This window comes from Nilaparvata lugens, chromosome Y, assembly GCF_014356525.2.
Source record: "Nilaparvata lugens isolate BPH chromosome Y, ASM1435652v1, whole genome shotgun sequence".
Lineage (NCBI taxonomy): Eukaryota > Metazoa > Arthropoda > Insecta > Hemiptera > Delphacidae > Nilaparvata > Nilaparvata lugens.
In genome coordinates, this window is record NC_052519.1 from 881,044 (window position 1) to 902,463 (window position 21,420).

Consider the following 21,420-nt stretch of genomic DNA (forward strand, 5'->3'; position numbering starts at 1 on the left):
TTACAGTCCACTGCAAACCCGCCATCCTTGTACGAGAAGCTTCTTAAAGGTAACAACTTTATTTTGAGCTACTAAGTACGTGATTTGAAGCCCATTAAGGCACGCCACACCAAGCTCGCTACCGCGGCGGTAGCGAAGTTTTAAAATCGCTAGCCTGTATTCAGGTTGATTGCGCCACACCGAGCTCGCTACCGCGGCGGTAGTACGGCGCACTACCACCTACGACCGCCTGCTAGGCGATTCAACAAAAGTTCGCTGAGAGGTAGTATGCGGACAAAGCGAGCTCAGTGTGGCGCGCTCAACCTGAATACATGGCAGGCGATTCGAAGAGGTAGCGCATGCGCACCTCTCCTCCTTGCACACACAACGCACTAGTACGTCTCACCCCCCCTACTAGACTCACTACTCGGAGACTACCGCTAGCGGACGTTTTTCGGTGTGGCGTGCTCAGCCGAGAAAACTACCACCAGCGTACTACCTCGGCGGTACTGGCGAGCTTGGTGTGGCGAGTCCTTTACATTGGCTCTAACACGATTCTGGTCCAACCGAGCCGCATGAAATTATTACGATCGACCTATGGATGAATCTTCAATTATTTTCGCATTCTTCGAATTTCTCAAGGTTGAGGTTAGATGAATCGAATCAGTAGCGTGCAAGCATCGACTATCGAAATATCGATCATTAACCGTCATCAATCATCGAGATATCGACTATCGACTATCGATTTTACTGAAACATCGACCTAGCCTCAAAATTTTGTTTACAAAATCATTTTTTGAGCTGTTTTTGAATGTTATTTCGCTGAAATGGCCGAGGTACTCTTGCTCAACAAGCTAAAACGCACTCAGCTGTCGCTTTGCGCTTTAGCCAACAAATATGAATTTGAAATACTGATGAAATTATGCGATTATATTTTGGACTTAAACAAAAATTTGAAAATTAGCTGATGATTTTAACAACCTACAATGATGAAATGCCTTAGCTACTTTGACGGAATTCGATAACGTTCAAAAGGAATTTCAAGACACTTTTGATCAAATTAAATTAAAAGAAGAAGTAAATACCTGCACTCCTACTGAATCTAAAGCGTCAAATTTTTTCTGTTAATCTGTGAATCTCCCAATAAGTTGAAAATGAATTGAATTGAATATCCCTTGTAAATCAAGACAGAATTAGCAATTTGACGCCCCTATGCCAATATTTTTTCCCGCCACGACTCTAGTTTGAGCTATTCTCTTAAAACATATTTTAAAATATATAGCAGGTCTATTATGTAAAGACCTGCTGGAATGCTAGAAATAAAAATAATAGTCTATACATATTTTTGAATTTAAAAGTTAGGTTATAAGACATTCTGATTTCAAAGTTCATTGCACCAAATAATCTTTGGAAACTATTTTTCAACATCCCATGATGTTCTTCAAAGATTATACGGGTTTGTTCATTTTGATAATTTTAGAGAAAAACAATTCTAGCGGAGGAGGGCAAGAAGTAACTCGAAGACAAAATGTGGGAGGGTAATGCTAGTGTAGCCACGCCCCACATTCATTTCTAAGCTACTTGCTTCCTATTGGTAGCCATCTATGAAGGTAAATGGCAACTTATCAACCCATTGACCAATCAGACAGCTCCTTGGCTATTGTGGCATCGAATACTCATTGGCATTCAGCCACTCTTACATAAATTTCATGTTATTTCCCTGTGAAAGTGTATTCAACGATAAAAGGATTATTTATTTATTCAAGAATGTTTAAATTCGATTCTCAGATTCAGATTCGACTAGAAGCTTGAGCTGAGAGTTTTAAAAGTTTATTTTCACCAATTTTCCAAATTGACCATCATTGATTGCAAATGGGTTCTTGGAAACTTGATAGATTATTGCTGAGATGCTGAAAAACAGTTTTCAGAAATGAATTGGTCCAATTACTTTCAAATCTGATTGTCTTATCAGCTTGATTTTTTTTCAGCCAAAAAATAGAAACAATGTGTTCTATTGTTAAAATATATTCTAACCTTCTATACATAATCATGTTCTAGCTGTTAATGGAGTCATGTTTCAATGGAGTCAATGAAATCATGTTTCTAAGCTGTTAATGGAGTCAAGGTATGACTCAGCCATTTTATTTTCAAAAATTAATGTGATACTATACTTACTCTCTAGGAAAAAAGGCGATCATTCTATCTACAATATTGAGAAAATGTAGATTTCACGATATTCAAGTGCAATCAAAGAATTGATGCCTATTAATTGTAAGAATACAATACTGTTATCAGGCGAATAGACTATATTATGGTCGCGGAAATAATCAACAATGTCCGATTAATTCCTAAATCATGAATTTTTGCAACCAACAATACTTTTTTCTCAGCAGAGCATTCTTAATAGCTGATCAAGATTGGATAATGATTATAATCACTACACTTTCTCAATCACTGAGCTGAAGAATCCATAGCAAATAAGTTAGGAACGCAGTTCTGTAACAATTAATCCTGATTTCGAATAGTTTTCATGAACATTTTTATATTGTTTCTTTCACGCATCTGATATAATATTCGAAATTCACTTTATCTGTGTTTCAGAGTGTACAAACAAAAGAAATCACAATGATTATACTTGTGTTTTCATTGTGGTAAACTAACATTGTGGTTTTATTATTCAATTATTCTATGGTTTATTGAGATGTGCTTCCCGTGGGCTTCTTACTATAGGACCTTTCGCTTAATGTCCGTTTTTACGATCTAACATTGCTTTTCTATCGCCGTTCCACGTTATTATTCAACATAATAACTTGACTTGCTATGTAAAAACATGCTATTTTGGGTCGTTTCTAACTGAATAGATCTGCGCAATTTGTAAAAGGCCTATTTGCAGTAATGTTTTAGATGGACAAACTATTTTCAATACTGCTCTCCCTACTCGTGACCTTAAAATCACCTTTTATCAGGGTTTTTGAACTTTTTGGCTATCCAATCCCAATAGAAAACGTTTCATGATCAAAATTAAAAACATGTTGATTGTTTGTGATCCACGTATAAATTCATTTTCTTTTTTTCAAAAACGGCCTCTTATGAACAGTGTTCATTGCAAGTTATCTTTGTATTGATTCGTGTAGTTTATGCATTGTATTGATGCTTGTAGAAGCATTCGAATAGTAGCTTCATTAGTATCTATGCTAATGTACTTGAATACTGCTTTATGGCTGAGTCAAAGCATAGAGAAAAGATATCAGTTGTCTCTGGTCAAAGTTACTCGTAACTTTATGACAGCTATTCGATTTGAACCAATAGGCGTGAAAATCAAGATCAAATCACTCAGTTTGCAAAACAAAAATAAATTATTCAACTTTGATATTTACAAAGTTCAATAAGCCGCAATTGTCCATCCCAGTATTCTCTGGAGACATGGAGCAATGGGCTTCCTTTAAAAACGTATTTGAAGCGGCTGTACATAATTGCAAAGACTTTTCAAATGATGAAAAATACTATCTACTTGTATCCTATTTACGTGGAGACGCCTTGTGCTTAGTTCAAAACTTTGCTGACACTGAAAATGCATACAAGCTTGCCTTCGAAAGTTTGCATAACCGATATGACAACAAACGCTATCGAGCTTATGCCTTATACAGCAAAATCACAAACTTTCAGCCGAAGGGCAGTCTTGTTGAAGTACTTAGACATTTTGCCATTGAATTAGGCTCAGCTAAGCAATCACTATTTAATTTGAAATTGAACCATGCTGATTTCTAATAACAATGATTTGCCTTCAGAAATTGCCTAACGCTGTAAGAGCCAAATTTGAGAATTCTTTGGGCCCTGACGACTTACCTGCTTTTGACCACCTGATGAAATTCATTTCCAACCAAGAAAAATCGCTGGAGGTAACCGCCATCAATGAGGTGAGCGAACAGTTATCTAGTGCTAGTTACACCGCTATACCAACCGCAAAAGTGAAGACTGAAGATCATTCACAAGTAGTAAAACCGCAATTTACTGAAAACAAAAGTGGCAGCAATCTGTGTGTACTATGCAACATTCCTCATCCATTGTACAAATGTGAGCGCTTTAGGAAGGAACCGATCAACAAACGAATGGATATTGTCAAGCAAAACCGCAGATGCTTCGGATGCCTCGGGTCCCACCTCAAAGCCAAATGCAATTCACTGTCCTCTTGTCGTGCATGTAAATCAATCCATCACCATACCCTGCTATGCAAAAATAATGAGAGTTCACAATCCTTTTTAATTGCTGAACGCCGACCAGATCGCTACCCTTCTGGCTCTCATAATAGGCCTACCATATCTAGTTACCAACCAGCTTCCACCTCTGGAGGTGCTAGCTGTCGCTCCCCGCCACCAGGATTTGAACCAATGTCAACACAGCGGTTTACCGATAACATACACTCATCACAATATGTAAGTAATTCATGTTGTACCGATTCGAGAATCCCGAAAAACACGACCAGTCCCTCACGGTCTTCTTCGTCACCTTTTGGCACAGCGCCTGTGACCAATATCTCAACCCCAACCCGCAGTTCATCCACCGGCATGCCGGACACCTTCAGTGGCTGTGCACAAGTGAAAGCTGTACACGCTTCTGCTTTACTGGGCACCGCTATCGTTGCCGTTGTTGATCAATACAACCGATCACAATTACTACGTGCTGTATTGGATTGTGGCTCCATGAGATCGATTATCACTACCCGAGCTGCCCAGCAACTTGGTATCACCATCATGCCCGCACGCATTCAGATTAATGGTATCTCTGAACAAGCGACCGCTGTAAAAGGTACCACTCATTTGACACTGCTATCTCGACCGCAGTTTAACACCTTTCTCCAAACTGAAGCCCTTGTCTTAGAGCAAATAGCTGGTGACCTACCCGCTTTTCCAATCAGCAGTGAGCTCAAAACCTCACTTTCACATTTGGATCTCGCTGACCCTGGTTTTGACCAACCCAATAGGATAGACCTCTTGATTGGAGCTGACATTTATCCTAATGTATTTGTTTCTTCCGCCAATGCTATTATACCAGGAAATCCCGCTGCCTTCGCCACTATATTTGGCTATGTTCTGAGTGGAAAGCTAAATATTGAGGACTCGCCTGCTCCGCTTCATCAGATGCAACTTATCTGCACCATGTTTGCCCGCGAAGAACCGCTTGCTGAGGTCATGAACAAGTTTTGGGAGACTGAAGATGTCCAAATAAATGCGAAACTCTTATCACCTGAAGATGAACTCTGTGAACAGCTCTATGAGTCCACTACCTACCGCAATGATGAAGGCAGATATGTAGTCGCACTCCCCTTCAAGCCTAGCGCGCCTGTTCTTGTTTCAAACCGCAAGCAAGCTTATCGAAGTCACCTTGGATTATTAAAACGCTTGGAAAATTCTTCGGAACTAAAGAAGAAATACGACAACTTCATGACAGAATATCATGAGCTTGGCCATTTGGAACTTGCCAAATCCGCTTCTGACTATGTGATTCCACACCATGCAGTTTTTAAAAATAAGGACCCCACTCAGAAAATCAGGGTGGTGTTTAATGCTTCCAGCAAGGATACCAATGGGCATTCACTAAATGAGAATTTGTTACCAGGGCCAAAACTGCAGTCCAATATTATTCAAGTATTGACCAAATTCCGCACTTACAAGTACATTGTCCTTTCTGATTGCAAGCAGATGTATCGCCAGATTTTGTTAAGGCCTGAAGACTGCCGTCACCAACATGTTTTTTGGAAACCTAATTATCATGAACCTGCAAAAGAATTTGAACTTAAAACCGTAACCTATGGGCTTACTTCCAGTGCTTATTTAGCGCAACGCACATTGCAACAACTTGTCAAGGATGAAGGAGAAGCATTCCCTCTGGCAAGTAAAGTTTTAACAAGTCAAACTTATGTTGATGACCTGCTGGGAGGAAGTAACAATTTTTCTGAAGCACAAACGCTTATTTCTGAACTGATTGAGTTATTGTCGCTTGGCTCCTTTGAACTTCGGAAATGGAACTCTAATACTCCTGAATTGATCGCTAACTTGCCTGCAGAATTTTTGGAAAATCAAGATTGTATGTTTGATGACAACGCTACTGCAAAAGTTCTTGGAATTGTCTACAGCCCGCTCGCGGACAACTTTCGCTATTTCATTTCTCCTTTTAATGGGCAAATCACTAAAAGAACCGTTCTATCATTCATCGCTCGAGTCTACGACCCCCTTGGGTGGCTCACTCCTCTCATAATGCTGTTCAAGCTATTCATGCGCACGCTGTGGTCTCAGCAATTAGCTTGGGACACTGAGGTTCCAGCCTCACTTCGAGCTCATTGGGAGCTGATTACCGCTGAAATTTCCCGTTTGGACAATGTTGTAATCCCGCGTTTACTCGCCTGTAACCGCTCTACTACCCGGCTGCTTGGATTCGCCGATGCCTCCGAAAAGGGGTTTGCTGCTTGTATATATATTCATGAAGAGACTGAAAATAGATATGTTAACTGCCGTCTCATAGCCGCCAAAAGTCATGTCGCCCCGCTGAAAACTATGACAATTCCACGCCTGGAATTGATGGGTTGTTTGCTGCTTGCTCGTTTACTATCCGCCATCTTACCTACGCTGTCCGAATATGATTTACAAGAAATTCGACTCTACACCGATTCCAAGACTGCCTTGGATTGGATCAACACACCCACATACAAATTGCAGATTTTTGTTGCCAACAGAGTACAGCAAATTACTCAGTTAACAAAACTTGAGTCATGGCATCACGTTACTTCTGCTAACAACTGTGCAGATATTGCTTCGAGAGGCTTGACTCCCGCTGAAATCGTCTCCTGCCATGATTGGTGGCACACTACCAATGCGTTTCGTTGTCTCGCCACTGACTTTCCCGTGTCCAATCATCTTGTTTCCAACATTGTACCTGAGATGAAAACTAACCCGCTGTACATTCTCGCTACTGTTGAAGAACCAATTGAGAATCGTTTGTATACCGCTATAGAACGTGTATCCAAATTTGGAAAGCTATGTCGTATTTTTGTCTACATACTAAGATTTGTCAACCGCATCAAACCAGCCCGTTATGAATATCGCTGCAAAATAGTCAAACAGATTGAAACCTGTGAAACGCCTGCCTCAATTGACACCACCGCCTGTGAAGCTGAAATAGCTAGAAAACTCATTGTTCATGTTGTGCAACGGGATAAATTTCAGAAGGAAATAACAGAGTTGAAAGCTGGAAAATGTCCTAAGCATCTACTAACGTTGCAACCGTACATTGATGATTACGATTTGATACGCTTATCTGGTCGTCTTGAGCACGCTCCGATTTCTAGTGAAGCTAGAAATCCATTATTGCTGCCGAAAAATGAGCATGTATCCTCACTCATCATTCGACACATACATCTTCAAAATTGTCATGCCGGTCCCCGCACCACACAAGCAGCTGTTTGCCAACAGTATTGGATAATCTCTGCCCGCAATCAAGTTCGCCGCATAATACATCAATGTGTCATTTGTAACCGCTTTTGCCGCACCAACCTACAGCAACGTATGGCCCCGCTACCTGCTGAACGAGTCACCGCCAATAGACCATTCAATTTAACTGGCTTGGACTTTGCTGGTCCTTTCTCATGCAAAACATCTTTATTGAAACGCACACAAACAACAAAAGGTTATCTGTGCATATTTGTATGTTTGACCACCAAAGCTACTCATCTAGAGTTCCTGTCCTCGATGTCTGTCAACAACTTCATCGCCGCTCTACACCGATTTATTGCCCGCAGAGGTGCGCCGCACACTCTGTTTTCAGACAACGCTAAGACTTTCACATCCGCCGCAAGAAAAATGTATGAGTTAGAAAAACTCTTGAAGACGATGCCCTCTGAAGTGAAGTGCTTTCTGTCTAACTACGGCATAAACTGGAAGTTCATTCCCCCTTATGCTCCGCATCAAGGAGGCATATGGGAAGCCGCCGTCAAATCCGCCAAAACACTGCTACACCGCTGTATTGGGGACACAGCTCTTACATACGAAGAGTATGACACCATTTTCGTTAGAATTGAAAGTATTCTAAATAGTCGACCGCTTACAGAATTGTCCTCTGAACCTGCTGAAGCTGCCTCCGTGCTCACTCCCGGGCACTTCCTAATTGGTAGACCTCTTACCGCACCACCGCAACCCATAGAGACGAAGGAACTATTGGTCGCACGCCGCTGGAGACTTACAAACCAAATGACCCAATATTTCTGGAATCGCTGGTCCAAGGAGTACCTATGCACCTTGATCAATCGCACAAAATGGAAAACCGCTGAAAGAAACTTGCAACTTAACGATTTGGTCATAATCAAATCTGTCAACACCTCTCCTCTCAGCTGGCCGTTAGGCAGGATTATTGCGCTACACCCTGGTAAAGATGGACTAGTACGTGTAGTCACTATCAAATGCGCATCTGGGAACATTGTTCGAGACATACGCAAAGTTCACCGCATCATTTGAAACCTTCTACAAGTTACCGCACACACCGCATGAAGACCGCCTCGCTCACATCCGTGAGGATTGTTATTGTCTACACCGCTGCTACTGTCTACACCGCCGTTCCTGTCTACACTGCTGTTTCTGTCTACACCGCTGCTCCTAGCTACACCACTGTTCCTGTCTGCGCCACCTTTCTGGTCATTTGTGCAACGCTCTCACTGTGTATTGTCACCGACCCGCTGGAGATTGTTTCCACCGCTATGAAAAACTGTTCGTTTTTGAGGGGGGGGTATGTTACCGCCAATATAACTTCGGCAGTTTCCTTTTTATATCTGTCGGTAAGTTGGCTGTGTGTTTTGAATCAACCGCGCTCACCCATGGCCATCTAACATGCCACTGCCATCAGCCGCAATGATATCGCCAAGCCCATTGTAGATGGCACTGCTCTCTCTCTCGGCTTGTTTCACTCCCCACTACTTCTTCTTCGCCCGTTCCCGCTTTGACAAGATGGCTTGTTCTAATATGTGCACTAACGCTACCAATTTTTCCTCCTTATGAAAGAACTTATAAATGTACGACCTCTTCGCTGCGACATGGGCCCATGTTTTCCCCCTAGCCAGTGCAAGTGATTTCTTATTACAATAACGTGCTACCGCCTACCCGAACGAGAAAACCGCTGTTACAGTCCACTGCGAACCCGCCATCCTTGTACGAGAAGCTTCTTAAAGGTAACGACTTTATTTTGAGCTACTAAGTAACGTGATTTGAAGCCCATTACATTGGCTCTAACATTTATCTGTGTTTTATCAGCATTTTCAAAACCTAATGAGCAGAAAATGTTCAAATTTTATACAATTTTTAGCATAATTTGAAATAACAGTTCAAGGAATGAAATGACAAATTTATAGCAACACTGAATTCGATTATTAATTGTGCTATAATGATACCCCTGCCATTTAGCAGATAATCTTAACTCAGCTGGGGGACTCTAGCCTTTGCATGTTGGAAGAGACCATCATAAATATTAATATAATTTGTGCAAGAGCGCGCTTAATTATGCATAACCAAGCTTGCAGATGAGAAACGTACAATATCTGAAAAGAGCAAGAGGAACACTCACACTGTAAGCGTGCACTTGGTTGCGTTCAGTGTGAACAACGTGTTTCAATAGCATTTTTCAAATGTTGTTTTTCGGGTCATGCATGATTCGACGATAATTTGCACATACCCATTCAATGTGATCATACCCTTATTCTCATGTTTCAGGATATTATTCATATTATTACTTTCATGACCAAGAGTAAATCTTTCAAGTAGTATCCTACCAGAGCATCAATAAACATAGCATTGGTTCATTAGCACTATTGAAGAATATACATAGTTTTTTCATGATAAATATACTCTATATTATATAGAGTATATAATAGAGTAATATAGAGTATAGAACTCAGATATCTCACTCTACAACAAATTATTATTCACTCTGTATCGATCAGCCATAACCCATAAAGAACACTACTTACCGGTACTTACTTCTGATGAGTAAGATGTATTCCTCATGGTCTTGGATCGGGGAATCGTCACATTTCAAATTGTGTCAAACTCTGTTAAGAGTAGAAACAGATTAGATAAAAATGATATGTAAGTTACTGGATCAGGCTGAATATTAAAATCCTTTACTGAGTAAGCTAGCAGTATAATCATTGATCACATATTTTCGTTTATAATAATATTGTTAGAAATACCGTACTGTATGTTCTGTTTTTATACTAAAGATAACCAACACTGCAAAAGTTTTCTATTTCAAGCCATTTTTGTTATGATTTGAGAAGAATTCTTATTCCAATAGTGACTTATATAATAAAATGAGTGATAGCCTACCTATTTACCTTTTCAAAAAAATTTTGTTTTATCTAAAAATTCCTTAAATCTAATAGAGCTATAAATATTAGCATACTACAAAAGCCGTGATTGTAATTCCTCTCATAGAAATTGAGCAATACTGTAATCAAAATTGAAAAAAAAAACAATAGGTAGACCTAATTCAAAGCTCAAGAAACTCAACTCTACACTATATTTTTTGACAATAATTTATTGAAATACGTGTTTGAATTTGAAAAAGCTAATTTAAAACAAGGCTAACCTACAAATTGGTTAACCAATAACTAAGAATATTAAGAGAACTCAATGATTACTACCCTTGAAATTCATGATGAAGACAAAAATTGTATTGGTAAATAAATAAGAACCCTTTTCTCTAAAAAGTAGTTATCAGTTGAATTATTAGCGTTTAATCATGAAAAATTCCACTCGCCATAGGGATTTCAATGTAAACACGGGTTGAAGTGTACGCTTTTGAACAGCTGATCAGTAGAAGTTTTAAACTATAATTTCCCTATGGATTCCTACAGCAAGATTTCTTTCCTAGCAATAGCTTGGAAACATCAGATCATTACTGTAGTAACTCAAAAAAGCTGTTTTGTGGGAGAACAGCTCTTATGTTCTACTCTAGGGGAATTATCTATTAGAAGTGAACTATAAACAATCAATATTCATTTGATGAATTAATAGATTACTACCCAGTCAGCAGTAAGGCTTGATTCAAGGCTTGAATTAGAAGCAGCCTTCACTTGTCAATCAAGGCTGAAGTTGAATCCAGCTGAAAACGATCTTGCTTGACATTCAACTCTAAGTCCCCTTGAATTTCCATACTAGAATCGAAAGCAGCATACCCTTGTTTTTCAAGGCTAACAAACTTGGTTGGAATCGAAATTTAATATGGCATGCTATGTATTCGTTCGAATTTAGCTTTTATTGCATGGGTCAAACAAGTCTTGACTTTGCCTTGAATTCCCCTTGTCAGTCAAAGCTAACAGTCTTGATTAGAATTGATCTTGAATATGGCTCGAAAGTATTCGTTCGAATTTAGCTTTTATTGCATGAGTCAAACAAGTCTTGACTCTGCCTTGAATAACCCTTGTCAGTTAAAGCAATACCTACTATTACTTCAGGCCCCACAACTAATTAATGACGTCATAACATAGATTGATTCTTCCTAGATCGTAGTAGTTTCTACTAGCTTATCAATGTAACTTTTGTTACTGTATCGATTTTTATTGGATGGAATACTATCTAAATTTCAAATTAAAGACACTTGTAATTTTATTGAAATAAAAACACTTTATTCCACAAATGCAATAATTTATCCATATTTTCAGATTGATAGACATAGTCCTACTCGATTCAGTGATAGAGCTATTGATAAATTCATCTCAACCAAAAATACTTAATAATAGCCTGTATCAGAGTCAAAGGAGAGGTAAATCAAAGATAAACCAAATTTCCTAACTCTTTTTTAGGAAAGAGGCTCCCACAAACTTGATCACAATTGATCTGTAGTACAAAGAAACCCATCAGGAGATGTTTTTCAGTTAGGTAAAACCTTTAATATTATGATTTTATGGGCAGTTCCAACACTTTGCATTTACTTTTTAATTTATTAATTCAAAAGTTCTTTCACACACTTTATTCACACTGTTCTTCCACACTCTAATTACACTGTTATTTCACATTTTATTTACACTGTTCTTTCACACTTTAATTAAATTTTCCACTCACACTTTATTTACACTGTTCTTCTACACTTCATGTAAACCGTTGTTTTGTAGAATTGAAGCTCTTTCTTCTTATCGCTCGTATCCATTTTCATTTCAAAGTATCATCTTTCAAAAAAGTAAAAAAACCGTTTTAAACTTTAAAACCGTATGGAAACTTTTGGAATCTTGTTATAATTCCCGCAACAATTAGGTACACAGCAGTATCCCAATGATTTAAAACCCCAAATTCATTATTACTTTTCACAAACAAATATTAGAAGAATGATAAACAAACCATATTCATTGAAATGGAACACCGTGAAAATTGAATTTGTAATTCCAATTTTGTTGATTACCATATCAGATGTGATAACAAGCATCAGCGCCCTTATTTCGCTTGCTTACCGCCAGTAGATCATCGATGATCTACATGTGATGACGTCATAGTTTATTAGAGATCAGTTGTGGGGCCTGAAGTAATAGTAGGTATTGGTTAAAGCCGATTTGAATCGATCTTGAATATAGCTTGCTACGTATTCCCTTGAATTTTGTTTCTATTGTGAGTGTCGAACAATCCTCGAGTAGCCTATTTTACATTGTCTTCTTTACATTGTCTATTTCTCATTGTCACTTCCAAAATCTCCTCTAATACAGGGGAGAGGAGATCAACCTGTAGTGTTCATCCCACACAGCACAAAAAGTTTAAAAAACGTTTAATAAATTGATAAATGTTTGAAATGTATAAATCCGATAAACGTTATGAAAACAACGTTTAATAAACGTTAGGGAATTTTACTAAAATGAACGTTCACTCTATAAACGTTTAATAAACGTCTAGAATGTATATTGCTGATAAACGTTATGAAAACAACGTTTGATAAACTTAGAAATGTTTACTAAAATAAACGTTAGAAAGGTTGGTACAGTATGGAATTTCTACAGTACCTACCCAGTCAACACACTAAGTGAAAATGTTATAAGTGAAAATCAAACATTTTTTTCAGAAGGTGTCTCCTCCCCCCTCACCTGTGTAACTTAATCCCTAAAAATGTCTCAATTTAGGCTTTCTGACCAATAGGCCTAATTCCTAAGTGGAATTGAATTCCAATCCCTTTCTATCTTCTTCAAAAATCGTCTCCAACTCACCGTTATCGAGATAAAGAAAATGTTTTACACAAATTAAGACTGAAATTTTTTTGAGTTTTCCAAAAAGTCTCACTTTAAGCTTTTTGTTAATCAATTCGGGTGCAGAATTGCAATTCAAATACTTTTTGTCTTTTGCGAAAATCGTCTAAAATGCACTGTTAACGATATAATTGACCTTTTGCGCTAAATCCACAGGGACTTAGAATAAATTTGCCAGATGTTCAAGTTTCCCAAAAAAGTCGAAAAATTGTATTTCTAATCAATAGTTCGGATGCAGGATTGAATTTCAAACACTTTTTGTCTCTTGCGAAAATCGTCTACAACGTACTGTTGATGATATAATAGACCTTTTGCGCTAATTTTAATCCAGATAGGACTTGGAAAAAATTTGATCGATTTCTAAGTTTCCTAAAAATGTTCAAAAAAGCAGTCTTTTATCACTTATTCGGCTACAGAAGTAGATTTCCAGCACTTCTTCTCAATGCAAAAATCCCGTCAGACGGGCCGTTGACGGGCTACTAACGTTTAAAATTTTAAATAATTGGTAATTGATGATGGAGAATTTTGAAAAAAATAATTAACGATTCTGTTCATGTTATAAACATTGTCCTAGAATTTCAAATGTTTCCATCCAAAATTGAAAAAGTTATATCATTTTTTCAAATTAGATTCCAGTTTGTGCTAAAAATCATGTCACACACCAAGCCTATGAAATAATTTTCAAGTTTTAAATTCAAATAATAATAAACTAGGTACTATTTTATTGATTCCAACATTATTTCAGTGGAAGCACAAATGTCCCCCATAAAGAAATCATTAATCCGTCCCAGAAATATGGACTGTTTTAATGTTAACAATAAAGATTGTCTATATCAATAACTTTGAAACTCCCGGGGTGATTCATGCTTGTGCACTACTGCGCTTGAGCGACAGCCATTAAAGATGTCCTGTGCCTGTCTCCTTCAGTTTTCAGTAGTTGAAGGTGAAGTTCGTTCATTGTTTGTTTATCCTTTATTTTATCGCATCATCAAGTTGATGATAATTTTTGATTGCTGAAGGTCTTAAATTAAGGTAAGATCATTCATTTATGTCTAGGATATTTATTGATAAGTTTAATAGCATACAGAAGTTACCTACTAAACAAAGCTGTTTAGCCTAGTTTTGGCAAAGCGTTATTCCCCAGATAAATTTGTAAAGCACATGTTGTTTTTAAAAGCACTATGGTAAATAATTATGTTAGGCCCTATTAATAACCCTGATACAACATTAATTGCAATGTTTAGTGTGTATAAGTTAATTTTTTCCATTTTTAAACCCAAACAGTTGATTTAACCAACTGTTAACATTGTTGGTACCTTAAACTTGTAAAACAACTATCAAGTGTGGTTTTGATTTTATGATTTAGGTAATAATTTTTAAACTAGTGATTATATGATTCAGTAGTATCATAATAGATTGATTTAATTATTATGAATGTTTAAGATATAAGAAGCTATTGTAAAATGTTACAATAATAAAGCTAATACCAGAATAGGCTTACCCACTAATAATATTAGTTATTTATAGGCATATTAGGGACTATGGTTACATTTGACCTAATTAACTTTTTGAATACAGTATTTTGATTAGATAAAACATTATTTATTTCAATATGACTAGTATCAAATCAACCTCTTGAGAAATACTCTAAATAAACTGTAAATAGCAGCAATCATTCTTATTGATAGGCTACAATTTAATAATTAGTTCAGTACTATGTAAGGTCCTTAAATACTCCCTTGTATTGGTTTATTGTTTTAATACTATCAATTTATTAAAACCATACTAAATTATTACTTCAAAATTTCGGTGTAAATGCACGTCCAGTGCCAACATACCTGTCATCAAATTTTTGGTTGGGATCGATTATTAAGTATGCTATTTTGAGCACAAAATCACAAATTTAAACGACGGTCACTATTGTTTTTGAAATAAACTAAGTTCAAAGTAGCACAATTTTACATGCATTTAACCTATGAGTAGCAGCCATTTTATTATTGAAATCATCAAATTATGATATTCCCAATCTGAGTTTTCCTAACCCAAAGCTTTTCCTAACCTAAGCTTTATTAACCTAAAGCTTTTCCTAACCTTAGCTACTTATGGTTGCTACTTATAGCATAGGTTAAATGCATGTAAAGTTGTGCTACTTTGAACTTAGTTTATTTTGAAAACAATAGTGACCGCCGTTTAATTTTTTGATTTTGTGCTCAAAATATCATAGGCCTACTAAATCGATCCCAACCAAAAATTTGATGACAGGTATGTTGGCACTGGACGTGCACTTTAGCCAAAATTTCTTTCAATTAGATAATTGCTTTCATACATGTTCCATTTGATTTCAGACGAAGGTGGGAATAGAACTGCAGATACATATTATACTAAAATCCACCATGACAGATGAATATGATGCCAAGGATTAGATTTGAAAAAAGTTCTTCTCCTCTCTACATTTGATGAAAGCCATTTTCAGTAAGTTGCACTCTATCTCCTCCAATAATCAAATTTTTCAACATACATAAACAAACTTACTTGTAACCTTAACAAACAAACTTAGGCTACCTACAATAGCCTATATTCAAGAATTACTGGAGCAGTTTTAAGATTTTATGTCAAGCCCTATTAATAACCCTAATATAACAGTAATTGCAATTTTTAGTGTGTATAAGTTGAATGTTTATCATTTTCAAACACTGAGGCCCGGTTGCACAAAAGCCGGTTAAATTTTAACTGTGATTAATTCCGCGAGAGCCAATCAGAGAAGCCGTTTTATCAAAAACGCATTCTCTGATTGGTTCTCGTGAAGTTAATCACGGTTAAAATTTAACTGGCTTTTGTGCAACCGGGTCTAATAGTTGATTAAACTGTTACCATTGTTGGTTAACTTCAAACTTGTAAAAAACTATCAAGTTAGTGGTTTTAATTTCATGATTCAATACATTTTAAGCTAGTGATTATATGATTCAGTAATATTATAATAGATTGATTCAATATCATGGATGGTTATGATATAAAAGAAGCTATTGTAAAATGTTACAATAATAGAACTATTCATAACACCACCTACTAATTATTAGTTATATTTATTAGGGACTATAGTTACATTTTTGTTAGGGACATGAACTAAATTTTTTTTTATATTTTGATTAGATGAAACCATATTTATTCCAATATGACCAGTATAAAATAACCCCCTTGATAAATACTTTAAATAAATTGTAAATAGAAGCAATCATTCTTATTGATAGGCTACAATTTGATAATTAGTTCAGTACTATGTAAGGTCCTTGAAAACTCTCTTGTATTGGTTTATTGTTATATCATTTACTATCACTTATAAAATTCCTCTCAATTAGAAAATCGCTTTCATACATTTAATGTATCATTTGATTTCAGGCAAAGGTGGGAATAGAACTGCAGACGCATATACCAAAATCCACCATGACAGACGAATATGCTGCCAACTACAGTTTTAGATTTAAAACTCCTTTCTACATCTGATGGAAACCATTTTCAGTAAGTTGCACTATACTATTTCCTAATCACTAAAGCAGTTTTAAAATTTTAAAATGATAACTTTATAATTGAATAGGCTCAGATTTTTAATTTCATATGAAGCAAAAATTTATTGTAAAACAAGCTGCAAATTAGTATAGTAATTTCCAAAGAACCATATTGGAGACTTAAGTCACAATAAATCTCAATAATGTTGGATATGTTATAAGAAGTTTGACGAATGAGTGAACTGGCAGAAGTGTGAACCGCGGCTAGAGTCGGTTTAAGGTTGTGCAAAGGCTAAAAATAAAATTTATACTGGTGATATTTTTCAAAGTTTTTCGGTTTGTATATCATCAACCTATCAAAATGAAAAGGTATTCTCAGGAAAACATTTTTTCCGATCATTACTTTTTGAGATATGAGAGCCTAAAGTTTGAATTTTTGGGACAGAACATTTAAAATTCGATAAAAGATAAATCCTTGAGATTTAGAGGATAGATTCTTCATAGTATTGTTGAACTATTAAAAAAATATTTTCTGAAAATATCCATTTTATTGAAAATACAAGGTTTTTGGGCCACTCTGTATCTATATAGAACAAGACAATTATTTATCATGCAAATATTGGTTGGTTCTGAATTTATTTATCCTTTTGTGGATACAATCACAAATCATAAAAATATAATTTGGAAAGAATAGCAGGCTTTGCCCAAAACTATTTTATCCCCAAATTTTGATAATGAATAATATGTCCCAAAATGTTTTTATAATTTTACTGCTGAAAGTTCAAGTTTAATTTTCATTGATGTTTAAAAAATATAGGTATAAAAATCAGAAATAAAATATAAATTACTAGCAGGCCTCTTTTTCATGTCTATATTGACTGGACTAATATGGTTGCAACTTTAAGTGAGTTAGTGTGAACGCATATTACTGGGATAAAACATACCTATAGTCTCTTTTCTTTAGGGCTACTTTTGAATAATACTTGAGAATAGAAATCAAAGAAAAATAAAAATAATATTATTCTAATATTTTTATTTCTAAAAAGAAATATGCCAATTTTAAAATGGGTACTTGAATTTCTGTTTTTATTTACATACCTACAGGTATGGTTTGAAAAACAAATACGGCTATCTACTACAGTGCAGTGTAAATATTGCCTAAAACGCTAACCTTGCTAACATATAAAAATTAACATACAATAAAAATAAGTAACATCCATATTTACATAACCAAAAATGTCATATATTCGACTAATAGCACATTCGCTCCTGGGTGGCACATATATGTGCGACATGACTAATCAACTCCTCCCAATAAAAAATTAGGTTTACTTCATATATACCAGTCAATTAATACAGAATACTCCACACATTCCAAATCATATCACCTGTTGAAATGAATATTTCCTTAACAGTAATTTGAATTACTCTGGAAGATAATATTTAAAAATGATTGTTTATTATTTGACAATTGTTTGTGAAAATTGATAGTTGTATCGTCGCCCGGAATGCTAGTTGCAAGCATTTGTATTAATGATATTTGTTTAAGACTTTATTAATTGACATATACCTAGAACCAATTTAGCGAAATCATGGAACTGTTCACCATGGTTACAAGTTATTTTTAGAACGTTGAACTGTCTGGTTACTAATAATTATTTCAGTTGTCTACTGGAAAGCGTAGTGCCAACACGTTGCTCTTGTATTGTGTTTTTGTTTCTGCTCAGTGCAGTATTATTATTATTATTGACGATTATTAGTATATTTTATTGATTATTTTCATGGGACACAAATTTACAAAGGAAATACCATATATTATTCACAAATAATATAACATTAATTATTCATGAAATTATTCAACTACTTTACAGTACAGTAGTGTAATGCGCTTTATTTTTTGATAAAATAACAGCATTAAAGTCATTAAAAGTCATGATTATCTATTTTTTTATCATAATTAGGATAAATGAAAATCTTTCTAATGTTTAAATGATGTTCATATATTCTTAGGGCTTATCTAGACTGTTTATTTTTGTGATAAAGCTAGGCAACCGTTGATGGGTTCGCATTGCTATGTTTCAGGAGTTGTTGATAAAATAACGTTAATATCCTGAAATTCCTAAAGAAGCTGTTAGTTCTTTCCACAGACTTCATAAGGATAAAATTTCTAAATGAGAATAGAATCTGTTCAAGAGAAAGAACTAAAACGATGCAGAAAAAACTAATAGAAAGTACAAAAACGTATTTGAAATGGTATTATCAAATCAAATTGTGTGTTCAAACGATTTGTTTTAGACTCGTCGGTAACATTTATAGGATTTTTACTGAAAATTAGTTTGATATTGTTTCAAAGGGGATAAAATGCTGAACATTTTGATGTCAATCACTTCCATGTAAAGTTGATGGTTGATTTGCTATGAGGGCTCAAAGTTGGCATTTTTACATTTGAATGCATGTTAAGCCAGGGCGAGAGGTCGCAGCATGACGTCACACCATTGCAGGCTGCGGTCTCCACGCGTCTTATGTGATCAAGGCAACCTACTATTATACTATTCTTGAGTTTTTTCCAATTATAAGGAAATAGCAGTATCATCAAAGGCCAATGACATACATATTCATCATTAGTGAATTATTATTATTGATCATGTTTTCAAAGTATAAAAATAAAAATCCAAGAAAATATTTGACTTACAGATAGAAAATTGAAGTGTCCAATATGATGTGAAATGAAAATAGTTCATTCAATAAACTTATTTGTGAATAAAACAATCATGTCAAAAAGGCTTTCTTTTATGAAAGTATGGAATAATCATAAATTAGTAGTCCCAATACATGTGGAGAAATTGCAAATCAGTTACTTGAATCAAAGAGGAACTCATCGTTTCGTACACTTCACCGCTTGCTCCCAATACTCTTTTCAAATTTCTTCTACATGTTTGCCTTTTTGCAACCAATGTCCAATCACTGCTACCCAAAGACGGAACCTCCTTCAAACACAGTTTTTCAACAACCTTTGAAATTCAATGATACATATGCACATATACAGAGTGAGTCATATGTATGGGAACCCTTCAATAATTTGGAGACTGTTGTAGATATAATTCTGTAACTTTCAGGATCAGTTATTGATAGAATACTCTACCTTCTAATGTACAACCAAGTTCCAACCCCACATAACGTGTTTACTTGGGGGTTGTAACTGGGATATTTAAAATGTAAACACCCATTGTGTGGTTAATCATTTTAAAGGTCTTTTTAAAACAAGAAAGATGACATCAATAATAATGTTCTATGATAATTGTATCCAAAATGGCGGCTGATTGAAGTTTTAGTTTTTGAAGAAATGAGGGTTTGTAACTCAAATATTAAAAATGTAAACACCCATTGTGTGGCTCATAGTTTTAAAGGCCTTTTTAAAACAAGAATGACGACATCAATAAAAATGTTCTATGATACTTTTATCAAAAATGGCGGCTGATTGAAGTTTTAGTTTTTATAGAAATGATTGATAAAAGTAATAAAACTTAAAACAACACTTTTTTTGATGAATAACGAAACACATTGAAAAACTGATTATTTATTTAGTAATCTGTTTGGTACTTTTTACTTTCCTTGCCCTATTACCATAGGTAAGGAAAGTATTGCTTTCTGAAAAAATTAAGGTACCCCAATTTCTAAATTTCTATACGTTTGAAGGTCCCCTGAGTCCAAAAAACTGGTTTTTGGGTATTGGTCTGTGTGTGTGTGTGTGTGTGGTGTGTGTGTGTGTGTGTGTGTGTGTGTGTGTGTGTGTGTGTGTGTGTGTGTGTGTGTGTGTGTGTGTGTGTGTGTGTGTGTGTGTATGAGTGTATGTGCGTCTGTGTACACGATATCTCATCTCCCAATTAACGGAATGACTTGACATTTGGAACTTAAGGTCCTTTCACTATAAGGATCCGACACGAACAATTTCGATCAAATGCAATTCAAGATGGCGGCTAAAATGGCGAAAATGTTGTCAAAAACAAGGTTTTTCGTGATTTTCTCGGAAACCGCTCCAACGATTTTGATCAAATTCATACCTAAAATAGTAATTGATAAGCTCTATCAACTGTCACAAGTCCCATATCTGTAAAAATTTCAGGAGCTCCGCCCCATCAATGCAGATAGAATCCCAATTATCAGGCTTCAGATACAATTGAAACAAAAAAAATCAAGTGGAGTAGATTGAGCATGAAAATCTCTACAATTAATGTTCAGTAACATTTTCACCTAAAATTGAAAATAAGCTTTAAATTCGAGAAAATGTGATTATTCAATTGCAAATTATTGTTGATTCTATTGAATCATTCACTATGAAGAGATAGCAGACCTCATGTGTGTCTCCAGCGTTATTACCCTGTCACCAGCTGGCTCAAATCACTGAATAGTAGACTTGAGATGCGCGGGAACATTAGCGTCAGGTGATCAATTTTCATAACGGCAAGGAAAGTTGTGTGAGTGCGCCACACCAGATTTTTACATTTCATTTCAAAAGATGCTCCCGAAATGTTCCCCTTTATTCTCTCGTTTGACAGTGTGCCAAACTGTCATAAATGTAAATGAGATGTCCTTATGAAGGTCTAAGTCAACCACTTATGAGGGGTTGAAATTCATTTATGTATGTCAAAAGGTAGAGTATTTGACCATAACTTA

The 21,420-nt window shown here is 35.8% G+C and overlaps 1 protein-coding gene and 1 long non-coding RNA gene across 3 annotated transcripts in view; both read left to right on the forward strand.

The window, feature by feature from the left end:
- The window catches only part of LOC111051689, a 10,139-nt gene extending 1,656 nt beyond the window's left edge, over nt 1–8,483 (forward strand). Inside the window, exon 2 of the mRNA XM_039443486.1 lies at nt 3,768–8,483. Within this exon, the coding sequence (XP_039299420.1) occupies nt 3,768–8,483 (4,716 nt within the window). The remainder of the gene's footprint in view (nt 1–3,767) is intronic.
- A 3,982-nt stretch (nt 8,484–12,465) lies between these two features.
- Nucleotides 12,466–16,786, forward strand: LOC120355211. Of its 2 annotated transcripts, XR_005573453.1 has the most exons (3): nt 12,466–14,275; nt 15,589–15,715; nt 16,640–16,786. It is a non-coding gene; the product is annotated as an uncharacterized LOC120355211 (long non-coding RNA). The 2 variants fall into 2 exon arrangements; XR_005573452.1 differs by lacking the exon at nt 12,466–14,275 and having other exon boundaries at nt 15,447–15,715.
- Nucleotides 16,787–21,420: the final 4,634 nt, after the last annotated feature.